Raw genomic sequence first — 21,210 nt, 5'->3', positions numbered from 1 at the left:
TTCCGCGGGCGGAGGGGTCGCCATGGCGGGTGAGTGAGGGGGGAGCTGCAGGGAGCGAACGAACGCGGGAGTAGCAGGGGGCAGCCAGAGGCGGGGTCCCGGAATTTCTCAGCAAACTAACGAGGTTTAAAGGGCCCGTGGTGCTCTGGCCGTCCGCCGGGCTGCTGCTGTCACACCCCGGGGTGCACCGTGTCCAGCACCTCGCTCGTGTGGAACGGGGCACCTCATTTGTTTTACCACGTCTCTGTATAAATATCTAAAGAGAGGGTGAGTGAGTGGGTGGGTGTTAAAAGAATTGAACCGGGCTCTTCCCAGTGGTGCCAGCGAACAGGACAAGAGGTAATGGGCAGAAATTGATGCACAGGAACGATAAACATGAGGAAGAACTTCACTGTGCAGTGACCGAGCCCTGGAACAGATGAGCCAGAGAGGTTGTGGAGTCTCCTTCCATAGAGATATCCGAATATCCCTGCAGAACCGTCTGGACACGATCCTGTGCCGTGTGCTCTGGGATGGCCCTGCTTGAGCGGGGAGGTTGGACCAGCTGACCCACTGGGGCCACTCACAACCTGACCCATTCTGTGATTTTGTGTGGACTTTTTCGATGTGATGAACTCTTTTCAGGCATCTCTGTGGATAAAAGTTGAAGCCAGCAAACATCCAGGCAGGGCCTTGGCTTTGAGCCCTGCTTTGGCTGCCAGGGCGGGGCGTGATGTGCAGAGGTGGGGCTGCTTTGTGTGATCAGAGGAGGAGCAGAGGGTTCTTAGAGCTGTCTGCTCTCCAAGGAGATTCCATAAATGAGGGCTTTGTGCCCAGCAGTAAAGCACCCACCACCTTCAGCAGGACTCAGCCTTTCCCCAGACTCTTGCAGCTCACATGTTGCTGTGAATTAATTCTGACATTCATGGCATGAGCACTGCACACATGCCATTGCTGCCATGATTTCTCTCTGTCGGGCACTGCATTAGCATCTGACTGTCATTTGATGTCAGAAGACTGCTAGATCTGCCAGCACTACAAAGCCACTGCTGTCTGTGCTGCAACTGCACAGCTCAGGATCTGCTTCACTTGCTTAATAATGTGGTTTTCTTGCAAATAGCAAGAGATGAGGAATTAGATTTCATGACCAAAGACAGTTAGTGTAAATTCCATTTTACTTTAATCAATATTTATCAGTAAAGCAGGAAATCCTTCACACAAATAGCTGCTGGACGCTGATTTGTTTCTGTATGCATTAAATGGCTTCAATATCTTAATTTTCTCATACAGCAAAAAGTCCTCCTGATAGTACTCCAAGAAGGCCTGTTTTATCTGTCAGTGCAAGAAAAATTAAAGATAATGCAGCAGACTGGCATAATTTAATGATGAAATGGGAGAGACTGAATGATAATGGATTTACTACAGCAAACAAAATAGTCAACATGAGGATCAGTGAGCAGTAAGTATGCTAATGCACACGAATAAAGATAGCATAAAGATTGCTTTTATTGAGAGATTAATGTTCTTTCTTCACTAGAAAGTTCTTTTGGGGGGATGGGAAAAGAACATGTCACAGTGGATAAGCTAGCTCTTAGATCAAACTCTGCAGTTGCATTTCTTTGGTTACATAAACTATTTACATTCAAATAATGGCTCATAGTAATGATATTTGCAATAAATGGGAAATGTTTATTTTACATAGTCAAATGTAACATATTTTAAATACTTATATAATGTAACAAGTTAAAAATTAGTTCTATAAATCTCAGCCCATGTGAGTTCCTTTATTCTCTTGCATGTTTTACAGTGAGACATAAAAAGCTAAAGTCAAAAGTTGAGAATATTTTAAGGAAGGATCAGTGATTTGTACAGATAAAAAGTTTTAATGGTGACAACTTAAAACCAAGAAGGAATCCACAAAAATACCACACCACAACCACCATTAAAAAAAAAAAAAAAAACACAGAAAAACTGAAAAAAACCCACTTTGGTACAGCTTTTATTTTCATGCTGTAATGAGAAACCTTAACTAACAGGGCTGTGAGCAGCTTCTCCAGATCCCTGACAGCTGAAGACGGTTTGTCTGACAGGGTTCTGACAGGTACAAGCTGAGCAATATTTTGCTGTAATGGTGCCAGATGTTGCTTTTGCTCTTTAGCAGCTCTCTCTCTCCAGTCTGAGTTTCCAGCTGGTGTGAGTCTGCCAGACTGGGCAGGTGTCTGCACACTGGCTGCTCTGGGGTCACACATAAATGTCTTGGCTTAAACTTGCACAAAGATGAGTTTGTGGTGAGGCTCCAGATTGTCCTGTGGAGCAGCTGAAGCCTGGGCATACCTTGTTGGTGATGGGAGAACAACCTCCAGCACAGGGGCGAGGTAAAGAGGGAAAAGGTGTTATCTTAACACCTGCAAATGTTTGTTCAAGCACATGTTCTAAGGTAGAGTGGTTCTGTTTTTCTCTGAAGATTATGGTACTAACCCCATTTGCCCACATGGCCAGCTATGCTTTGTGCTATTTTTATGTAGGAATTCTCATGAACAGCCTGTGAGTGAGAGAATTTCTAGGATCAGACCACAAGGATTTTAAATCTGCACTGCTCAAGTAAACCTTTGTGTAGTTCTTTATGCTGCCTCATGTTTGTTTTAGATTTCAGGACAACAAACTGGAGATAGCATGTGATAACAGTGCCACAGAACCTGAAAAGCCAACCCCAAAATACAATCAAGAGCTGGACAATTGCTGTGCAGAATTACTTGAGACCTTAAAGCAAATGGTAATACTCATTTTTCAGACTTAGTAAATATGAATCAATTCCAAGCATGCTCAAATAACAAGGAAAGGTCCTGAAGTATTTATTGTAGGCAGAAAATTGGGATTTTCATTCATAGTTCTTTGGCTTCAAATCTAAATGACTAAAATCCAGAGTGCACCCTGTATTTGGTTGATGGGTAAATTTCAAAGTTGGTTTTACATCATCTGTCGGCTTATAGTTCTACTCCCCCCTTTATAAAGTGATGTGGAAACAAATCATACCCAGAATGCATTCCAAAGCTGCACCTGTTTTCTGTTTCTCATCCTGGATATTCCCTCTGTTTAGAACAAAAGAAACAGCAAAGCATAAAGCAGTGCTCTACCTGCCATCAAATCCTTGCAGCTGTCTTTGATCAGACATAATGCAGTCATATTTTAGCCTTCCTGCCTTCATTTGCTCTGCAGATCTCCTTCTCTGGAGAGTGGAGTAAGATAATTATGTAACCCAACATTTTTTCTGGATACCTTGCTAGGAATTAATGTCACCTGTCAGTTTGACAGGAAGCAAGCATTTTTTTCTGCCAGATACTGTAATTTAAAATTCCTGTTAAAAATAACTTTTACAGCCTTTTGCCAAAGTGGAGGCCCATTAAAAGAATGGTAGATCTAGGGGTTTTTTTATAGACAGGATACAGACCTGCAGTGTTTAGAAAAAGCAGGAAACTGGCTAGATTTCCCTCAGATTTTTTTCTGTGGGGAAAATGTTTGGGGATTTTTTTTTTTCCTTCATGTACTCTTGTATTCAGACTACAAATGCATTGATAAAGTTTTTACTCTTCCTGAGGAACAGGAGTCAAAGCAGTCAGTGTTAGATTGGATACTAAAGATAGCTACTATGATCTAATTTATTTTTCATTCCTTAGGAGTTTATACAAGCTTACAGGTTCATAGATGTATCTGTGTTTTAGCTGCTTGATGTAAAGATACTGCCTGCAAGCTTCATTTTGGTGTAAATATTCATACCCAAATGCACAAAGTCAGATGAACATGAAGGAAGTGGATGGAATTACCTATTTTTGAAGCAAGCTGTTAGATCACCCTAGATATATTGTCAGTAGTAGCTTGAGCTGCTTTTCTCACCTGCTGCTGATCTTTTGAAGTTAAAGTCATCTTGATATGGTAACGTACAAAAAGATCTTGAGAGGGCTTGTGCTGTTCAGGTGTGATGTTTTTCCCCACTGCTAAATTGCTATAGGAAAACTACAGAGGTGAAAAAGTGAGAGAGCTTTAGTATATTTCTACATGTGGGAAACAAAAGAATGTCCAAAAGAGAGTCATTATCTACAGTGTTCAAAATTTCTGTGTATCTCATATTAAGTCTTTATATAGATTCCAGTTTTGATTCCTGTCTGGAGTTAAAAAAATGCAAGTTAGAAATGTCAATATTAAATAGCCTTCATAAATAGTGTGTTTTCAAAAACTGCTTAAGATCATGGTAGCCTAATATTCCTGAGATACTCATTAATGTTCCATGTTCATCATTTTCAGACAAAAATACAGATGAAAATGGAAAAGCTTACTTCAACTACTAAAGCAATCTGTGACTTGGAAACATTCCACCATGGAGCTGGGAATTGCAAGGCTCCCTTCTTTCATACATGGCCCACATCATACTTCTGTAAGTAAAATATTGATTATCTTAGCTAATTACATTGTGTCATCAGTGTCATCCAATTTATGTATGACTGAAAAATAAGCCCTCTTATCTGGATGTCTTGCCTGAGAGGGAGAGAGTGCTGTCTCCTTTACAACTGACTAATCAATAAACACAGGAATGCATCACTTGGTTTAGGGTTACTGCTGATGACTGCCAAGCATTGTCTGACATGCAACAATTACAGCACAGAACCAAATTTGTCAGCAGCTGGCAGTGTCCAAGCTGCAACAGCCACATCCTCTGCAGGCAGAGATGAATTTGCAACTTGCTGGTGTTAAGCTGCAGGCTTAACTACTTGACTTGTTTCTTGACATTGAAATTAAACCCTTGAATGCAAGAGCAAGCTATACCTCAGTTAATTCTCAAGCAGCCAAAGAAAAATACCTTTGATCTCAGTGTCAATCAAGACAAGTAAAGAAATGTTACACTCTACTGTTAATATTAATTCTTTTAGCATTCACTTGATGGCAAAAGGTACTGCCTCCCAGCTGGTATTACCCCAGTTTTAAAACTGTCTGAATTCAAGAGAAGCCTGATTGCATGCAAGCCAACTGCCTTCTTTGTGAAAACCATACTTCTGTGAAGCTCTGCCTCTTAATTCACTACCACAGTTTAGCAGGAATCTTAATGTATCAGTTTCTGCCAGCCTCAAAGAATAAGAATGACAAAGACAACTGCTGTCAAAACACCCATTGTGACTGAATCATTTAGTGATGCTGTCTACTCCATGAAAGACTAAATCCTTCTGAAGGCAGTGATAGTTCAGGCTAAGGTAGAAGCATAAGATCAGTCTCTCTTTAAAAATACTTTGTGTGATTATTTTTTAGGAATTCAAACAATGAAAGATTACAGATGAATTTTAATCTCCCTACCAGTTTTACTAACACAACTAGTAACAGTTTTTGCAATAAATGCTTCAGTTTTGGTCTCTTGGGGTTTTTTTACTGTTGTTTTTCACTATTGGTATTACTTATTGGTGATCATGCATTGCTGAAGTGCTTCACAGCATGTGAGGGCATCCTTAAGATTAGCTAAAATCAAGAACAACTCTAAATGTGAAGCTTGTACTACAGGATAGCATTATCAAATTTTAAAATCAAATTTCAGTTATATGAGGAATAAACTGATTATTTTACAGGGGGTCCTGAGAACCAATGCCACTGCTTATTCTATAATTAAATGTGGGCTCATGTAAAAATCAGCAGTGTGTAAAATACATCCCAAAGCTGAGGAGATTGTTTAGCATTTTATATTCTAATGTAAAAACATCATTAATGCTGTAATAAAATATGGCTAAATTTGGGGCATAGCTTATGTAAGGTAGGGTTTTTTAATGATCCACGTATTACAAGTATAATTTAGCTTTTAGAGAATTGCTGGAATGTTCTGGTCAATGTGCTTGGGTTTGTCAATCCATTTCAGATGAGGTTTGTCTGAAGCTGTCTGAAATGTACAAGAAGGAGCTACAACTCAAACAAACAATTGTACGAGACATTGCTCATTCTGCTGACCAGGATCTGATGATGGTGTATTTATCCTCGTGGCTGTACCAGCCTTACATTGACAACAGCAGCATGCTGCTGCTCGAAGCCATGCTGCTGGAAACAGGACACAGGCAGTGCTAGAATTCCAGAGCTTACATGGCTGCCTTCTAGGGGTGCTAATATGAAACTGAACTGGCATGTTGCAAAGCTTACCAAGTAAGTTGATTTTTTGTAAAACTTATTAAAAATATTTTTCTCTATTCATATTCCTTACTTTGTCTCAGCTGATACACCTTTTTCTGTGTTGGACAAGCTAGTTTTGGTTGTTTTTCTCTATTTTAAGGGCAACACTGAGGTTACAAGTAGGAGGCTAAGTCCTCTATACTCAGAAAGAGGTAAGCACTGCCTGGCAATCTGGGGGATTCAATGCATTTAGAATCTACAGCAAAAGATGTTACTTCCTGCCAAGTCTGGACAGCCTGAAATACCTGCATGGTCCTTTTTGCCACAGAAATTCAGCAATTCTTGATCTTCCATGGTTTTGGGGTTTTTTTTTTTTGGTTTTTTTGCAAGAATTAACAGGGCAAATGTTTTTGTAATTCATTTATAAGTGGAGGAAAGGAAAGCACAAAAAGAATCCAAAAGGATCCACATAGTTTGGTGTGTGATTTTGAAATGCTGCTGCAGACAATAGTACAAATTCTGGTTTGGTTTTGACTCTGGTGTTGTTGGGTACTTCACCCTCAAAGAGTGATCCAAGCTTGAACCAGCACCCAGGGAAGGTTTAGTACAACTCAGCATTTTACAGTCATTATATAATAAGGTCTTGTCTCTTTTAATTAATTTTAACTTTTTTTTTTTTTTTTTTTTTTTTTTTGGTAGGAGATGTTTCATGAAAGCATCTGTGAATAAAACAAAACCTGCTTTAGTCAAGACTGTATCCCATCTTGTTTGCTCCCTGTCATAGGGCTCAGTGAGTTTTTCCTTGGGTTACTGATACTGATGTCAAGTGGTTTTGGTTTGAAGGTGTCTGTCCTTCTGTACTGATAGGAAAAGCAAGGTCACTTAACTCATTAGCCCCAAGCTGAAACCTCATAAGCTTAGTAAGGGAAATTCATCAGTTTCCTGTAATAACAGGACAGACAGACATGAATTGATAAGTTTTCTTTAAATGTTGTTCTGTTAACAATGAGGTTGTTTTTGGCAGCTAATGAGAGTTCTATTCTTAACCCACAATTCCAGCATCTAAAAAGAAATTCTGCTGTAGCTCAAGGAGAATAAAGTTAGGAACAGCTTTGTTGGGTTTTGTTATTTTTTCAGTGGAAGTGTTCCACTTAGTTTAACAGCCACCTTAATTCATCTGAGTTGGGCCAGACCTGTGTCACTATGGAAACATCTCAGTACTTCAGAAATATTTTCCAAGGAGAAAAGATTGATTCACATATAGAACTGTTCTTTTAAGATGAGAGTAGGTGTATTATATTTCCCAGCATGTGCAAATTGATAGGGAAGGCAAAATTGAAGCAAATTTTCATTTTCTCCACAGGTGGAAATTGTGGTTTGCTCTCATTTCTTAAGAGGAAAAAAGCTCTTCAGGAAGGGGTTTTCATATTCACAGACCCTCTTGCTTATTGACTGTTGTTGGGCATTGGAAGATTACTGCAAAATCATTGCAGAGATGTTTTGTCATTCTAGCTCTAAGCAGTTGTTATATTTGTAGCTCTCAAATATAATTATGAGACAGTCAGTACAAAAAAGTATCATAAGGAATTGCTCACTGCAATGAAAGACTTTGAAAGACCAGCAGAACTTTGCTTTGTGTGTTACCTTCACTTACAAGGTAGGTGTGTATCCTCTGGCAATTACCACCTCCTAAAAAAAGAGGGGAAAAATCCCAAAACAAACAGTAACTCATTAATAACTCATTAATGTATCTTTCACAGCTACTCATAAAAGGCAACGTTTTGGATAATCAAATTCATATTCTACTTAAACAACCACAAAAAAACACCACCAAACAAAAAAGCCTAACCCAACTATGTTTAAAGGGACATAGTAGAACAGTTTATTTAATCTGTAAATTGTCTTCTGTTTAGATTCAATTTTAATGTTTTTCTTTGTGGTAACAATACCATGAAAAAAAAAAGTCAGTGTTCATATTCAATTTAAGAACAATTCTCCCGTCCTTGGCAGATTTGTCTGATTGTCCCAGTAGTTGCATCTATTCAGCAATGAGGTGACAAACACATTTTAAGGATGTTACCACTTTTCAGTAATGTCTGCTCATTTAATGTTGTTCTTTTTCACCTGCTAAACTTCTTGAAAGAAAAGACAGTGCCCGGGACAAGATGCTGGTAGGAGGTCTCTACAAAATATACTCTGATCCAAGGATCATATTGAAAGTATGACAGAAATTCAAGTAATTTGCCAAGTTTTCTCCCTGCCTAGAGCAACAGTTCCTTTGTATTATGATTAAACAGTAAAAGGTAGTGTGGAGTTACTGCAAAGGTTGAAGTGTAGAACTCATAAAGGATGCATCATCTGAAAGGGGGGAAAAAAAAAGTGTAATACCACTCTAACAAAAATAGGCCATGACAGACTAAAGCAAAAAAAGAATTTGGTACCTCATTAAGGAAACTTATATCACTACTTATGCATTTTCCCATTTATGTCTATGTAACAGCAATTTTTAAAGGTGTGGCTGAACATTAGACAAGCAACTTAAACACATTTCCAACTGTTCAGTACAAATCAGATCTTTTGAGGCTATTTTTGTCTCAACTCAGTGAGTGCTTATTTCAGTAAGGATCAGCTAGGCTGTCACATTGTTCCCAGAATGCACAAGTTTGTGGATTATACTTAAACCTGCTCATTTTTCCAGGCAGATTTATGAGCATCAAGTCTAGATGCTAATGAAAATTCAAGATAGCTTTTAAAAAGCACAATAACAGCGTTTTGTAATCTCAGTGGCACAGAAAATGCACATTTTTAATATAGCTTTTATTTTACCCATATACAGCTTGCCAGTACACAGCACATCACTGCTGCACAGCAGTACAACTTACTGCATTTTGAGATGGCTAGAGAGAAAAGGAATTATGTAACAAAAGGGAACAGTGCAAGTTTTAGGGTTGACAAGATTTCCACTTTCCACCCATCCCCAACATATAAAGCAAATAGAACAATGTTAATTCTAGAATTTTTGGTTGCAATGCTGCTAAATTTATATAAACATAAGTTATAAAAAGTACAGGGCATAGAAACAGTTTACAAATAAGTTAAATTTCAATTATCTCAGTATTCACATTAGAAAAATATACATTTTATAATCAGTCTTTTCCAGAAGAAAGCTTATAGGGTTTTCTAATTTATGGCTCCAATTCACTTTGAGAGAGCAAAATATCTTCACTTTGGCCACCTGCTTCCATTGCCAGTAGTGCTTCCACTGTTTCCAAAGGTATCCCTTGGGGTGTGCGGATGTGCATTGTAGTGCCATTGGAATCAGTCACAATGACGATGCCTTCTGCCTGAGACAAAACAGCAGTGTCTGGATGAGACAAGAGAAGCCCATCTGAAGTCTGAATAAAAATCTGTTCGTGTCCCTGAGACAAAAAATCATGGCTCTCATCAGAAATCTCAAAAGCTACAGTTTCATCTACAGTAACTGTATTTGCCAGCTCGTGTGCTTCCTCTGTCCCACAAGAATATTCACTGTGGTGATTGAAAGCGTTTTCCTGGTTCCCTTGAGCAGACAGGGAAGCTCCCTGGCCAGGGTTCTGGTGTGACTCAGCCTGAGCACTCTGAGGGTAGTTTATTGGCACAACGTTTGTTGAAAAAACCTTCTCAAGTTCCTGTATCTCATCAGTCACATCAGCATTGTGGAGCTGCTCAGAATGTTCTTTAATTGCAAAATTCGGGTTTTCTTCTTGCAGCTGATGATATTTTGGACTGTGACCATTTTCTGCACTCGTTGCTAGGCCAGTGCTCTGCCTGGCCCCTGCCTGCTCCATCAGGGAGCTGTGGAGCTCAGGAGCTGCCGGTGGCCCCGCTGTGCTCCCGCTCACAAAGCGCGCCTGGACCGGCCTGGCCGAGCCTCCTTCTGCCACAGGCAGCACCACTCCGGGGTGCAGCAGGGACCCTTCACCTGCCAGGCCTGCTCCCTGCATCCCTGCAGCCTGGGGATACTCCATCCTCATTTCCACAGTCTGGGAGAAGGTACCTGAATTTGCACCATCGATTCCAACTCCTGAATCAGCAAGTGAGTTGTGTTCCTCTGCTGTCTGTAATGTACTTCCAGTTGTACAGCAGGTGATATGCCTGTCTTCTGAAAGCAGGATTTCTCCATTTAATGGATTAAAACCTGAAAAGGGGGAAGAAGTATCATTTTGTTGGGCAATCTAATATTGCATGCCAAAAAACCTATATTTCAGTAATAGTTTTGGAGGAAAAGCTAGACTACTTCCCTGCTTTGCTTCCCCCAGATTAGCAAACCTGAAGCACCTTACAGGAGTTTCACAGAACTTCCTCATGAGAAAGTCATTATAAAATATAAATATACAAATATTAAAATTATAAATATAAATTTATAAATATAAAAATATAAATAATATTTTTAAATTCCTTGTTTTTGAATAGTGATAGTTTATCAAGTATTTCTATATTAAGAGACCTTACATTTAGAGGCAGCATTTTTCCATTTTTCTGTTCGTCCTGAAAACAACCTGAGCTCAAAGGCAAACTCAATTTTGTTCCATCTGTCATGCAGTCAGTAATATTAAAAGATAAAGACAGTCTTTTTTATCAGGCACAAACTTGTCAGCTGCTCACCCTCATCACTTTTAGTAAATTGATGGAAGCATTTAAACTTCTGTTTAAATTTCTATTCCTAATCAAGCTCATCCTGAACTTGGACGTGTCATCAGGTTGCTACATATTAATTAGCTGTGCTAAGAGCCCCAGCAGCACTTTTGTCCTGTACCAGAAAAGGTAAAAACCACAAGGAATGCAGTGTTCTACCAGTTACTTGACCTGGACCTGACCAGGCTGCCAAACCCTGAAAGTAGTTGGACAATAACTACTAAGCTGCAGTAGTATGAGCTGTCAGACTTTATTATTAAAGCTCAAAATGAACAAGTAAGTTGGTCTGGTTTTGGATTTTTTTTGTTATGAAAGATACCACTGCACAAAGAAGGAGACTTAACACTGCAGAGAGGACTATTTTTAACATTTTGCACTGTAGACTAGCAAACACCCTATTAGCAGGTGCAAGCAAAATGTAATTTTAAAAACTCCTAGCCCAGAAGAAAATCATAGTGCAGCAAGAAGTAAGCATGGTCATGCAGAGAGCCTTTCAGAGAAAGAAAATGTAATGGAGGGAAACAAAAATAACCATTGACTGAAAGGCATACAAAGGGCAAAGGCACTTAGAGCAACACCAAAACAAGGTATTTACAAAGTGGATGGTACTGACAGACATATCTTACTAGAGATTTACTTTCTTTTCACTGTTACCCTGCTAATCTGAAGGGCAGCAGGATGAAACATGACGAAGGAATAAAAAGAAAGGCAACCACCTGAAGACTGTGGCGGCAAATGGTGCCTCAATTCCAATACAAGATGTATTCCAATGATTGATACAGGACAGCCTATACCTGCTCTCCCTTTTCCCAAAGTTCCACAAAGCTCTGGTAATTGTGCTGCTGTAGCTGGCTGGGGCCAGAGGAAGGATGTGCATTGTGCATCCTCTGCTCTCCCACAGCTGACACAAAGGTTGTGCACTCAGGGGGACAGGACAGACAGGGAGCACACAGCAGAGAACACTACTATGCTCATAAATAGTATCAATCACTGATTATCATGCATCCAGCACTGAGCTACTGCTGTCTGCATCATCTGTAACTTTTCCCTCCTCATGAGGCCTTTCCAGTTAAACAGCTGCTTTTGAAGGACCTGGGAAGCAAGTTAAGAGTTGAAACTGGAAGACAAAAACCACAGTAGCTTGAAGAACAAAGATTTGTTCAGCTGCTCCATGAACAGAACTGGAAAATCTGAAGTTACCATCTTTTCCAAACAGTGTACACAAATTCCCACTCCTTTCTTTCACTTCATCTTGACTGGCATAAGCATTGTTCACATTTTCTGTTACATCTTCTAACTTGGTCCTTTTGGCTGGTGGCAGCAGTTCTTCCCCTGAGCTCTGTCAATACAAGAGATGATTAGCTGCAGCCTGTAACAGCTGACAATATTGAAAAAGATAACTGTGGGAACATCATGGCAGTGAACTAATGATCCTCGAAAACAGGATTTACATTAAAGGTCTTCCTAAGAGGTAAGGATTTAAACACAGCCTTCACACTTTGCCAAAACTCCAAGGCAAAACACAGCTCTCTGCTACAATTATAAACAGACTGAAGCTCATCAACTGACTTATCAAAAAAAAATAACCTGTTTTCATGCTCCTCTCTCCAATTACCACAGCAATGAGCAGTGTCTGAACCTGCTGTAGGTTAGGTCATGTCCTCTAACACAGGCTGGAATCTGTGGAGCCCCCAGTTACCAGCACCTCAATTAAGTTCTTGTGTCCTCGTATCAAAGACCTGTAAGTCTTTGATACTCTGTCCTGAATGCTACCAAGTGTCTTCCCAAAGCCCATACTTACTGTGCTAGTTCGTATGCCCTGCTATGGTAAGACAGCAGAGAGTATTTTCAGTATTTCTGAACACCACAAAAGCTTTACTTTAACACGACTCAGATAATATAGCATGATTTTCTAAGGAATAATTATGTATTTTTAAATGTTTTAATTGGTCTTAGATTCACTGTTAATTTTCACAAAGCTGTTCCATACCTCAGCTGACCGTTTTTGTCCCAGTACATCCACAGGCACTTGCTCACTGACCATTTTAATGACACATTGTGAATAAGGGTCTGCACCTTGCATCTTCTGTTCTCCACTGAGTATTTCTGTGATTCCTAAAGATTCAGCAACCTTCAGAAACAGATATAAGGAATAAAGTAAAAGTTAGCCTCTCAGATCTGCATACATACATGCTGAAATACAGATTAGTTTTCTTAAAACTGAACTAGAACTACATCATGTCTAGCCTGACAATCACCTCAGCTCAATGCAAGTATTTAGACTCCCATGTTTTCTACCAGCCTTCACACTGACACATGAACATCACCTTCATCTGAAGGTGATTGTTAACAGGCAAACTTGAAAGAATTATGGTTATATATAGAATCCAGGGACAGTTACTCAGAGCAGTGTTTAATAAAGATTATTGAGGCACTCCATCATATAAAAAACATTTAAATTTTCTGTTTAGAGTATATCTGTGTAGTTAAGGACTTTCCCCTCTCCTCGTGTTCCATTCCTGTGCTTAGTCCTTACACAGATGTGCTACCATCCAGCTTCTCAAGGCCAGGTTGTTTTGGGGTTTGGTTTGGTCTTCTTTTTTAAAGAGCATCATTCTATATTCAGAATGCACATGAACACAGAAGAGAGCCAAGAAAGAGGTTTCATCTGTCTTTCTAGATACAGCTCCATAAACAATGGATCTGCAGTCACTGAAATAATAGTTTTCATTTTATAATGTAGTCACTACCTTTAATGTTTGTTAATGTGACTGTGAACTGCATAGATGCATTCAGTTTGCCCCCATTTTGCAATGAAATTACCTCTTTAAATCAAGGTCACTCATTTTAAATATAGATACACACCCCCCCCCCCTTCCTGATCAAACATCAGGATGTACTTTGATTAGTGGTTAATGCTAAATAAACCTTGCAGTAACATGCAGCTTCCTACTACTCTAGATATGCAAGGCAGGCATCAGCACTGCTAGAATTGGTTTTTATCTTTCTAGTTGTATCCACTGACATAAACTAGAATTGAAGTTTTATTATGGATTTCTTTTTCTTCTTGCTAAGTTGTTGGACTTTCCACAATAATGCCTATTTTTGCTAATTAAAAATCTTGTTGTTTTCAAATAAATTTACCTGCACGAGAAAATTAATTATCACAGAAAATTAAAAATGCAAGGCATCTCACATAAAACAAGCAAACAAACCAACCAAACATAGTTCCAAACAGAGTGCTTTATTACCTTAGCATCTTTTATTTCAACAGGCTGTTGGCAATTCACAGAATCAGAATTACTGAGGTGATCATAAGCCATTTTCTTTACCATGTTATGCAAATCTTCAAACTCCCTGTACACATCTGGAAAGTAAGCTTTGGCTGGATGTCCTTTTTCCACCTGGGAATAAGAGGGGAATAAAAAAGGGCTTGTTTCTCCCTCCCCTATACTTTAAAAAAAGATTAAATTAAGATCTGTCAATTTTGTTCTGTTCAACATTTTAAAATAGAAACGTTTAAGTCAAAAGACTGTGGAATATTCAAAATGCCACTGAACCAGGCAGCAAAAAGCAAGGCTTTGAGTTGAGACCTACCAGAGTTTTGCCTGTGGAAGACTGAAGTGATGTGTGGAACATCTACATGCTGCACAACATTAATTTAGGAAATTCAATTATGTCTCTAAAGGAATCTTTTTACGTGTACTAATGGACACATCCCTAAAATAATTTAATATTTTTACATAAAAACTCACCTTCATCAAGAGGAATTCATACACTGTAACAAGCTTTGTAAGACGTGGGAGAGCCAGCTCCATTAAATCTTCATTATCACATTGTTGTATTAGCTGTCAAAAGCCAGAATGAGATTATTAGGAAAAAGCAGCCCACACATTATGCACCCCATTTTCAGAACATAAAATATCACTACTTTTTTTTTGAAAGATATGCCGTATGTTTAGGCAGCTTTAAGAATAGATGTAAACTAACTCCAAAATGGGGTAAGTTACAAAACCTCAGACTAGGTTTTACTACTCGTGTACAGCCAAAACTCAGTCCCACAAATGTTGCCAATTCATAGAAAGAACAGCAACCTCAGTAGCTTTAGTGGCCATAAAGGATCTATAACACACAGAAACCAAAGAACAAGTTGTGTTACTTGGATTTTAACCCCTATCCTCCCCCAAGACCTTTGTGGGTTTGTTTTGCTGGTTTTGGGTTCTTTTCATTTTTTATTTCTTTTACTGTGTTGGAGGAGATACTAGTAGTAGCTAGTAACTTTCCTTCCCCAGAAAAAGGGTAGCAAGAATATATCTACATGTCAGAATCTCTTTCCAAACCCAGTTCCCATTTTCCTTTTTCCAGTTTTCTGCTGGAAGTATTTTTTTCTTAAAAGACAATGTTTTCTTCTTAGAAGCCATCTAAGGCTTTCATCTTGTCCATACATAAGGATGTAAAAAAAAAAAAAAAAAAAAATTTAAATTATTCATTGAAAATAAACGATAAAAAAAACAGTGTGGGAAATTCAGGTGGGGTAAAAATACTTGCAAAGTAATTGCAGAAGAGAACCATACCTCTTTTAACCTAGCTTTTCTTCTGAATACATTGTGTTCTGCTGACACACTACTAAGTGACTTTGAAGGGGACTGACCAGGTCTGCTAAGCCTTCCAGAACACCTGGACCTTCCACCCATCCTGGGCCGACCGCGTCGCTTTGCTCGTCGGGCTCTTGCAGGTCCTTGTGGGGTTACAGGTCCCCGGCACCCTGAACTGCTTTCATTTGCTTGTTCTGCCAGCAAGTGGCTGCTTTCCTCACACTCTGGTGCCTTAATTAAAAGGAAAAGTCTTTATTCACCATTTTAAACAGTTTTGAGGAAGACAGTTTTAAAATTAAAACAATAAATAGCATATTAAAAAAACGCATAGCTGGATACAAGCATAACTTGCAAAGAAAGTTGTGGAATAAATCCAACACATGAGTAAGACTGCTACTTCTGCATCACATATATGCCATTATATGCAAAGTTAGCATTTTTGAACCACAAGATGTCATACAAAATAAAAAGATTAAATAAACATAATGAAAGAGGTGGTTTAAGTGGGTTAAATACATTTAATATTTTTGAAGTAAAATATATCCTCTTTAGATAGAGGTTGTAGAAATAAAACTTAATTAGCAGTAAAACATAATTTGGGTTTCATTGTACCTATGTCAAAGCATGAAGACTTTATAAGAAAGGCAAAAACTCTGACACCATGAACAGTGACAAGCCCAGTAATTAAATTCCAAATGTACTGCCCAGTTACTACACTTCAAAATCCTGTCTTCCCTAGGAACACAGCTAGGAAGCAGCTTCTGTTATAAGATCATACAGAAAGTCAAAGTGCCTTTTATATGTTTAAGTTACGATGATCATTTCAGTGTAAAAATCTTTAACTGTTCAAAGCAGTGACTTCTTACTTAAGCATCTTCCCCTTCCAAGACAGAATTTCTAAGAATGTTCCAGCATCTTTCAAGAAATTGGTTTATAATAGTACTGAGTTACATCAGGCTTCTTTGCATAATCTGTGCATTTGCATCCCAGTGTTCAGTAACTCCCTACTATTCTACTGATTAGGAAAGCTCTATAAATGGCAAATTTATGTCAGTTCTATCCAGGGATTAAATTACTAAATTAGTTCTAAATTTGACACAGGATTAGGGGTTGAGCATGGGGATCTTGATTGGCTTCCTGTCTGTATCAAACTACAATAATTCAGACAGCAGACTTCAGTAGTCTGCAATTCTCTTTTTCCAGAGATGATAACTGAGTGCAGAGGATGAGGGAAGGTTTGTTTGCTGTAAATTTTCACTTTCCTGAGAACAACTTCACTATTACAAAGACAAGTAATAAACATGACACCCCTACATCTAAACAAGTACTTGATCCGAACCAGCAGCTGCATCAGCTGCAAAATGTTGAGAGTGATTTCAATATTAAAAGAGAAACTTTTCTTTGAAGTGACCAGCCTAGAACATCACAGGAAAAAATTTGCAGCTGAGGCAGCTTCTACCCTAGAGGGTGGAATTTCACCAGTGTTTGGTGTGCAGGGTTTCAAAGCCTCACTTTGAAAACCTGCTCTAGGAAAAGCTGTAGTTCACTGTTGTGTTCCAAATAAGAGATTTTTCTGTGATGACATTATTTCAGCAGCAGAAAATGAGAGCAGATGATGTGTTGCTGTCATGCTAAAGGCTGTAACTGAACAACAGTGTTCTTATCCAAATGCAGAGAAGAATGTCATTTATGCAGACAAGGTGAAAACCATATGTCAGAAACACAGTAAGAAATGATCACTCAGTGAAAATTTAGTTGTGTCTGTGCAAGAGTGCTATTGCTGCAGCACTGCAAGAGACAATTTGATTTTTAAAGGACTTCAATGGGAAATTTCCCTAATGTAGTCTATCAGCGGATATTTCTGAGCAGTACAAGACTGTGCAGCTACAGAACTGCCATTCTACTTTCCACAGAATTGACAGATTTTCTAAGTCACACTTTACCTGTTCTCCAGCCTTTGAATGAACAGTTTCTTCCAGACTGGTAGCCAGTGCTTTTTCATGACTTAAAGTGACAGCAATTGAATCCAAATGTGCTGGACTCATCATTTCCTCTTCCACAAATATACTTCCATTAGGCTTATTTAGAGGTATTTTCTGAGGTGAAGGCTCCAGCTGTCCATGGTCTGGGTTAAGTTTATAATGTCTTGCTAATCCTCCTTTTCCTATGTAAGATTTTTCACAAGTCTGACATTTAAATGTCTTGGGTTTCAGATTATAATTTGAAGAACTGAATAATGCATCCTTTCCCTTCACCTTTCCTTCTTCATCATCTTCTATACTCAGCTCAGAGTAGTCATCAGAATCAGACTGATGACCATCAGCCAAATCCTCCATTTTAATGAATTTATAATCTTTAGCTTTGTATTTGGGGGGGCGTGAAATCCGTCCAGAACGAGTTTTCACCTTCAAGGATTTCTTCAACTTGTCATCCTTTTGCTTTTTTTCAAGGCTTGGTGTACTTGCTGAACTAGCTGCAGCCACGGTAGGTTTTGGAGACCTTGAAGCTGATGCTGTGGCACAAGAAGCCCTCTGTCCATTCACCATCTTGGATGGGGGAATCTTGTCCCCAGACACTGCCCCGTGAGATGGGAAAGGCCTCTGCATAAGCAGCTGAACCGGAGACTCAGAAGAACTATGCAGGAGTAGCTGCTGCTGCTCAGTTCCTGAAACAGGCTGTATCCTAATTATCTGGGGATTAATAATGCCAACTCCTGGTATGCTGGATTTCCTACCAACTGGCTGACTCAGCGTTATAGTTTTGGACTGGATTGGTGCCAATGATGTCATTGGCCCTTCAGTTTCCTTCATCTGTCCTGGCTGAACTTGGACACAAATGGCTTCCAGCTGCTTTTGTGGAAAAAAGGAAGAGTTGCAATTACACAAATGTATTTATTTATTAATAAATAAATAAAATATTTATTGAGATTATACACACATTCCCTTAAAGCAAAGCATGAAGAAACCACTGCACATCATTAACTTTCCATCTTAATGCATCAAAGCAGATTCCCTTCCTTCAAGCTATGGGTTTTCCTGCACATTTTCTGCTGTGACTGCGGTTCAACTAAAGCATGTAAAGTTTGCTCTGAGGCCATGTCACAGCTTTGTTTCCTGCTAGCAGGCCTGTCTGGAGTAGCAGAGTCAATGCCATCACTAAGGCACGTTCATAACCTTCAGCAAACCCCACATGGGAAAACTACGGTCTGCTACAAGATACAGGCCAAATACCCAGCCCAGCACATCCTATAACGTGTGTTCAGTTCACAAAAACTTAGTGGTGATGATTCACAGAATCAGATGCTACTGTTTATCTCCCTCACAGTTTCCCTGCCTCATCCAAATTTCTGCTTCAGTTCAATCACTTCACAACCTACACCCCAAAAGTGGGTTGAAAGCCCAGGGACCTGCAAGAGGCATGCAGTAACTTCCTGTGCATCACCACTTAACCACTAGGAAACAGCTCTTCTAAGCTGTTCTTGGCTGCACGTGTTGTCAGACTGAAATACTGACCACAGCAGCTATTAGCTACATTCAAACACGGATTTTCCTAAACCACATTGAAAGCTGTGCCTTTGAGCTGCGGGAGCGGAGTCTACACCCGAGAGCAGGTGTGACTGACGAGAACGACAAAAAAAAAAAAAAAAAAAAAAAAAAAAGAACTTATTAGAAAGGATTAAACCCGCGAGAGCCGTGGCTTTCATCACCAACGGAGCGCCGCAGCCTCCCTCCCCCCAGCCCCGGGGTTACCTTGTGCGGGAGGAGGCGGGCGGCGGCCGCGGCCCTGCCCTGCTGCAGGGCGACCTGCTGGGCCACGCTCTGCAGCTGCCGGGCGGCGTTCTGCATGATGCCGCCCGCGGGGCAGGGCTGCGGCGGGGGCGCCGCCGGCTTCAGCTGCTCCTGGGCCTTGCTCACTTGCTCAATGACCCGCCGGAGCTCCGCGGGGGCCAGCGGCGCGGCGGCGGGACGGGCCGGCGGGGCTGGCCCCGGGCTCTCCAGCAGCCGCTCCAACAGCCGCCGCTGCTCGCCGGCACTCAGCCCCGCGCCCTCCGCCGCGCTCCCGTCCGCCCGCAGGTACAGCACGGGGCCGCTCGCCGCCGCCCCCACGCCGGCTTCCAGGGCGGCCAAGCTCTGCACCAGCTCCTCCGTCACCGCCAGCAGCTCCGCGCCGCCGCCGCCGCCGCCGCCCTCCTCTCGCCCCGCCGCCCCGCCGGGGGGTGCCCCGCGGGTCCCGGGGGGCTCGTCCTCAGCGGGCGGAGGGGGCGGCCGTGCCCCGGCGCCCCCCGCCCCGGGAGCCGCCATCTTGGCAGGCGCGGGCGGGCGGGCGCCGCATCGGCGGCTGCCCCCGGCGGTGTCGGCAGCGCGGGCGATGCGCGGGGCACCGGCGGCGGGGCCAATGGCGCCCCCGGCAGCGCCCGCCGCGCCCCCCGGGGCGGGGCCGCCCGGCGCCGACGGCGGCTCGCGCGGGCTAAACCGGCGGAGGTGCGCCCGCAGCTCCTGGCCCCGGTGGGGCTGGACACGGGACCCGCGGGCGGAGTTACCGTGAGTTGTGTTTGCCCGCGGTTCGCGCTGAGTCTGTACCGAGTCGCGGTACAAGAGGGACATGGAGCTCCTAGAGCGGGTACAGGGGAGAGCAGTGGGAGATAGCTGAGATACCGGAGCGTCTCTGCGTCTGTCTCACGAGGAAAGGATGAGGGGGATCGCGCCTTTCCAGTCTCGAGCAGAGACGGCTCAGAGGTCACCTTGTGTCTGTGTACAAGTATCTAAAGGGCCTTGTGCCAAAAGAATGGATCCACGCTCTTCTCGGAGGTGCCAACCTCTGGGATACGAGACAACTGATGCACAGAAAGTTCCACCTGAACATGCGGAAGAACTGAACTGTGCGGGTTACCGAGCACTGGAACAGGTTGCTCAGAGATTGTGAAGTCTCCCTCAACTGGAGATATCCCAGAACGGTCTGGACGCAATCCTGTGCCGTGTGCTCCAGGACAAGTCTGCTTCAGCAGTGACGTTTGGACGAGTTGCGGTCTCCTCCTAAGTGACCCATTCCGTGAATGTGTGCTCCGTTTCGGGCGGCGGAGCGGGTGCCACGCGTGAAGGACAGCCCACACGGCAGAAAAGAGCCCGAAGGGTCACCCGAGCCCGCTGTAGCCCACCCAGAATTCTGCCGGGGCCGGCCGGGCTCCATCAGCCGCAGGCGCGCAATGAAGCTCGGTCCGTGCCCTGGGCGCTCGACCGCACACAGAGAGACAGCCAGACACACACACCCCCCAAGTTCCCGGCCGTGCCCTTGTGCAAAGATCACGCCGCGTCTCAGCACAACCGCGTGAGGTGGGTGGGAATCGCAGGGACGAAAAAGTCACGGGAGAGAAAAAGGGAAGTCCTGTGGCCCGTACGGGGATCGAACCCGCGACCTTGGCGTTATTAGCACCACGCTCTAACCAACTGAGCTAACCGGCCACTTGATAAGACGGCCGCCGCTGGGAGTAATAAAGACAATCCTGTGCCAATGTTCTACCTTTCACTCGAAGTGGCGAAGGCGACGGACTGGGCGAGGAATCTCCTCGTCCTCAGGAGCACCGGACCTGGGCCCGTGCATATGGAAACACACGCTTATCTCCTCAGCAACACCAAACGCAAATCGGAAAACTTTTCCCTGCCTATAGAGAGATGCAGCGCCTGGTAGGGAACAACCGTAACACGGAATCGGGGACAACTTCACCTCTAAGTCAATAGACTAATACTTCTTCAAGTTTACTAAGATATGATTACAGTTTCTTTTAATTAAAATATTTGAACATTCTTTAAAAGCATCTACTATTCTGTTC

The 21,210-nt window shown here is 41.9% G+C and overlaps 2 protein-coding genes and 1 non-coding gene across 5 annotated transcripts; 1 reads left to right on the top strand and 2 right to left on the bottom strand.

The window, feature by feature from the left end:
• On the top strand, positions 1 to 17,898 carry CINP (cyclin dependent kinase 2 interacting protein). 2 transcript variants are annotated; one of them, XR_009114603.1, is made up of 6 exons: positions 1 to 29; positions 1,270 to 1,438; positions 2,626 to 2,752; positions 4,279 to 4,408; positions 5,870 to 6,147; positions 17,834 to 17,898. XR_009114603.1 is itself a non-coding variant. In XM_058026750.1 (5 exons), exons 1-5 carry the CDS (start codon positions 23 to 25, stop codon positions 6,070 to 6,072), a joined length of 636 nt encoding a protein of 211 aa, XP_057882733.1. In that variant the 5' UTR covers positions 1 to 22; the 3' UTR covers positions 6,073 to 6,736. The 2 variants fall into 2 exon arrangements, 1 of the variants encoding a protein (XP_057882733.1); XM_058026750.1 differs by lacking the exon at positions 17,834 to 17,898 and having other exon boundaries at positions 5,870 to 6,736.
• Positions 8,074 to 19,684, bottom strand: ZNF839 (zinc finger protein 839). Of its 2 annotated transcripts, none has more exons than XM_058026748.1 (8): positions 19,133 to 19,684; positions 17,327 to 18,232; positions 15,363 to 15,614; positions 14,544 to 14,636; positions 14,040 to 14,192; positions 12,779 to 12,919; positions 11,989 to 12,127; positions 8,074 to 10,291 (listed from the first exon to the last, which is right to left on the bottom strand). In XM_058026748.1, exons 1-8 carry the CDS (start codon positions 19,682 to 19,684, stop codon positions 9,300 to 9,302), a joined length of 3,228 nt encoding a protein of 1,075 aa, XP_057882731.1. In that variant the 3' UTR covers positions 8,074 to 9,299. The 2 variants fall into 2 exon arrangements, with proteins under 2 accessions (XP_057882731.1, XP_057882732.1); XM_058026749.1 differs by having other exon boundaries at positions 17,327 to 18,229; positions 19,133 to 19,246.
• Positions 19,685 to 20,768: 1,084 nt separating this feature from the next.
• TRNAI-AAU (transfer RNA isoleucine (anticodon AAU)) lies at positions 20,769 to 20,842 on the bottom strand. Its single transcript has one exon. It is a non-coding gene; the product is annotated as a tRNA-Ile (tRNA).
• Between the last annotated feature and the right edge of the window lie 368 nt (positions 20,843 to 21,210).

The sequence above is a fragment of the Melospiza georgiana genome, chromosome 6 (genome assembly GCF_028018845.1).
Source record: "Melospiza georgiana isolate bMelGeo1 chromosome 6, bMelGeo1.pri, whole genome shotgun sequence".
NCBI classification, from domain to species: domain Eukaryota; kingdom Metazoa; phylum Chordata; class Aves; order Passeriformes; family Passerellidae; genus Melospiza; species Melospiza georgiana.
Note: the sequence above shows the minus strand (reverse complement) of the source record. Positions and strands in the feature narration are given on the sequence as shown.

What these genes read in the sequence shown, in the direction of transcription:
- ZNF839 (XM_058026748.1), bottom strand. Translation starts at nt 19,684, where the DNA reads ATGGCGGCTCCCGGGGCGGGGGGCGCCGGGGCACGGCCGCCCCCTCCG. An exon ending in GAAAAGCTAGGTTAAAAGAG is followed by an intron (nt 14,637 to 15,362) that starts GTATGGTTCTCT and finishes GGCTTTTGACAG; the next exon opens with CTAATACAACAATGTGATAA. An exon ending in TTGAAATAAAAGATGCTAAG is followed by an intron (nt 12,920 to 14,039) that starts GTAATAAAGCAC and finishes CTGTTTCTGAAG; the next exon opens with GTTGCTGAATCTTTAGGAAT.
- CINP (XM_058026750.1), top strand. An exon ending in AACATGAGGATCAGTGAGCA is followed by an intron (nt 1,439 to 2,625) that starts GTAAGTATGCTA and finishes TGTTTGTTTTAG; the next exon opens with ATTTCAGGACAACAAACTGG. An exon ending in ATGGCCCACATCATACTTCT is followed by an intron (nt 4,409 to 5,869) that starts GTAAGTAAAATA and finishes AATCCATTTCAG; the next exon opens with ATGAGGTTTGTCTGAAGCTG.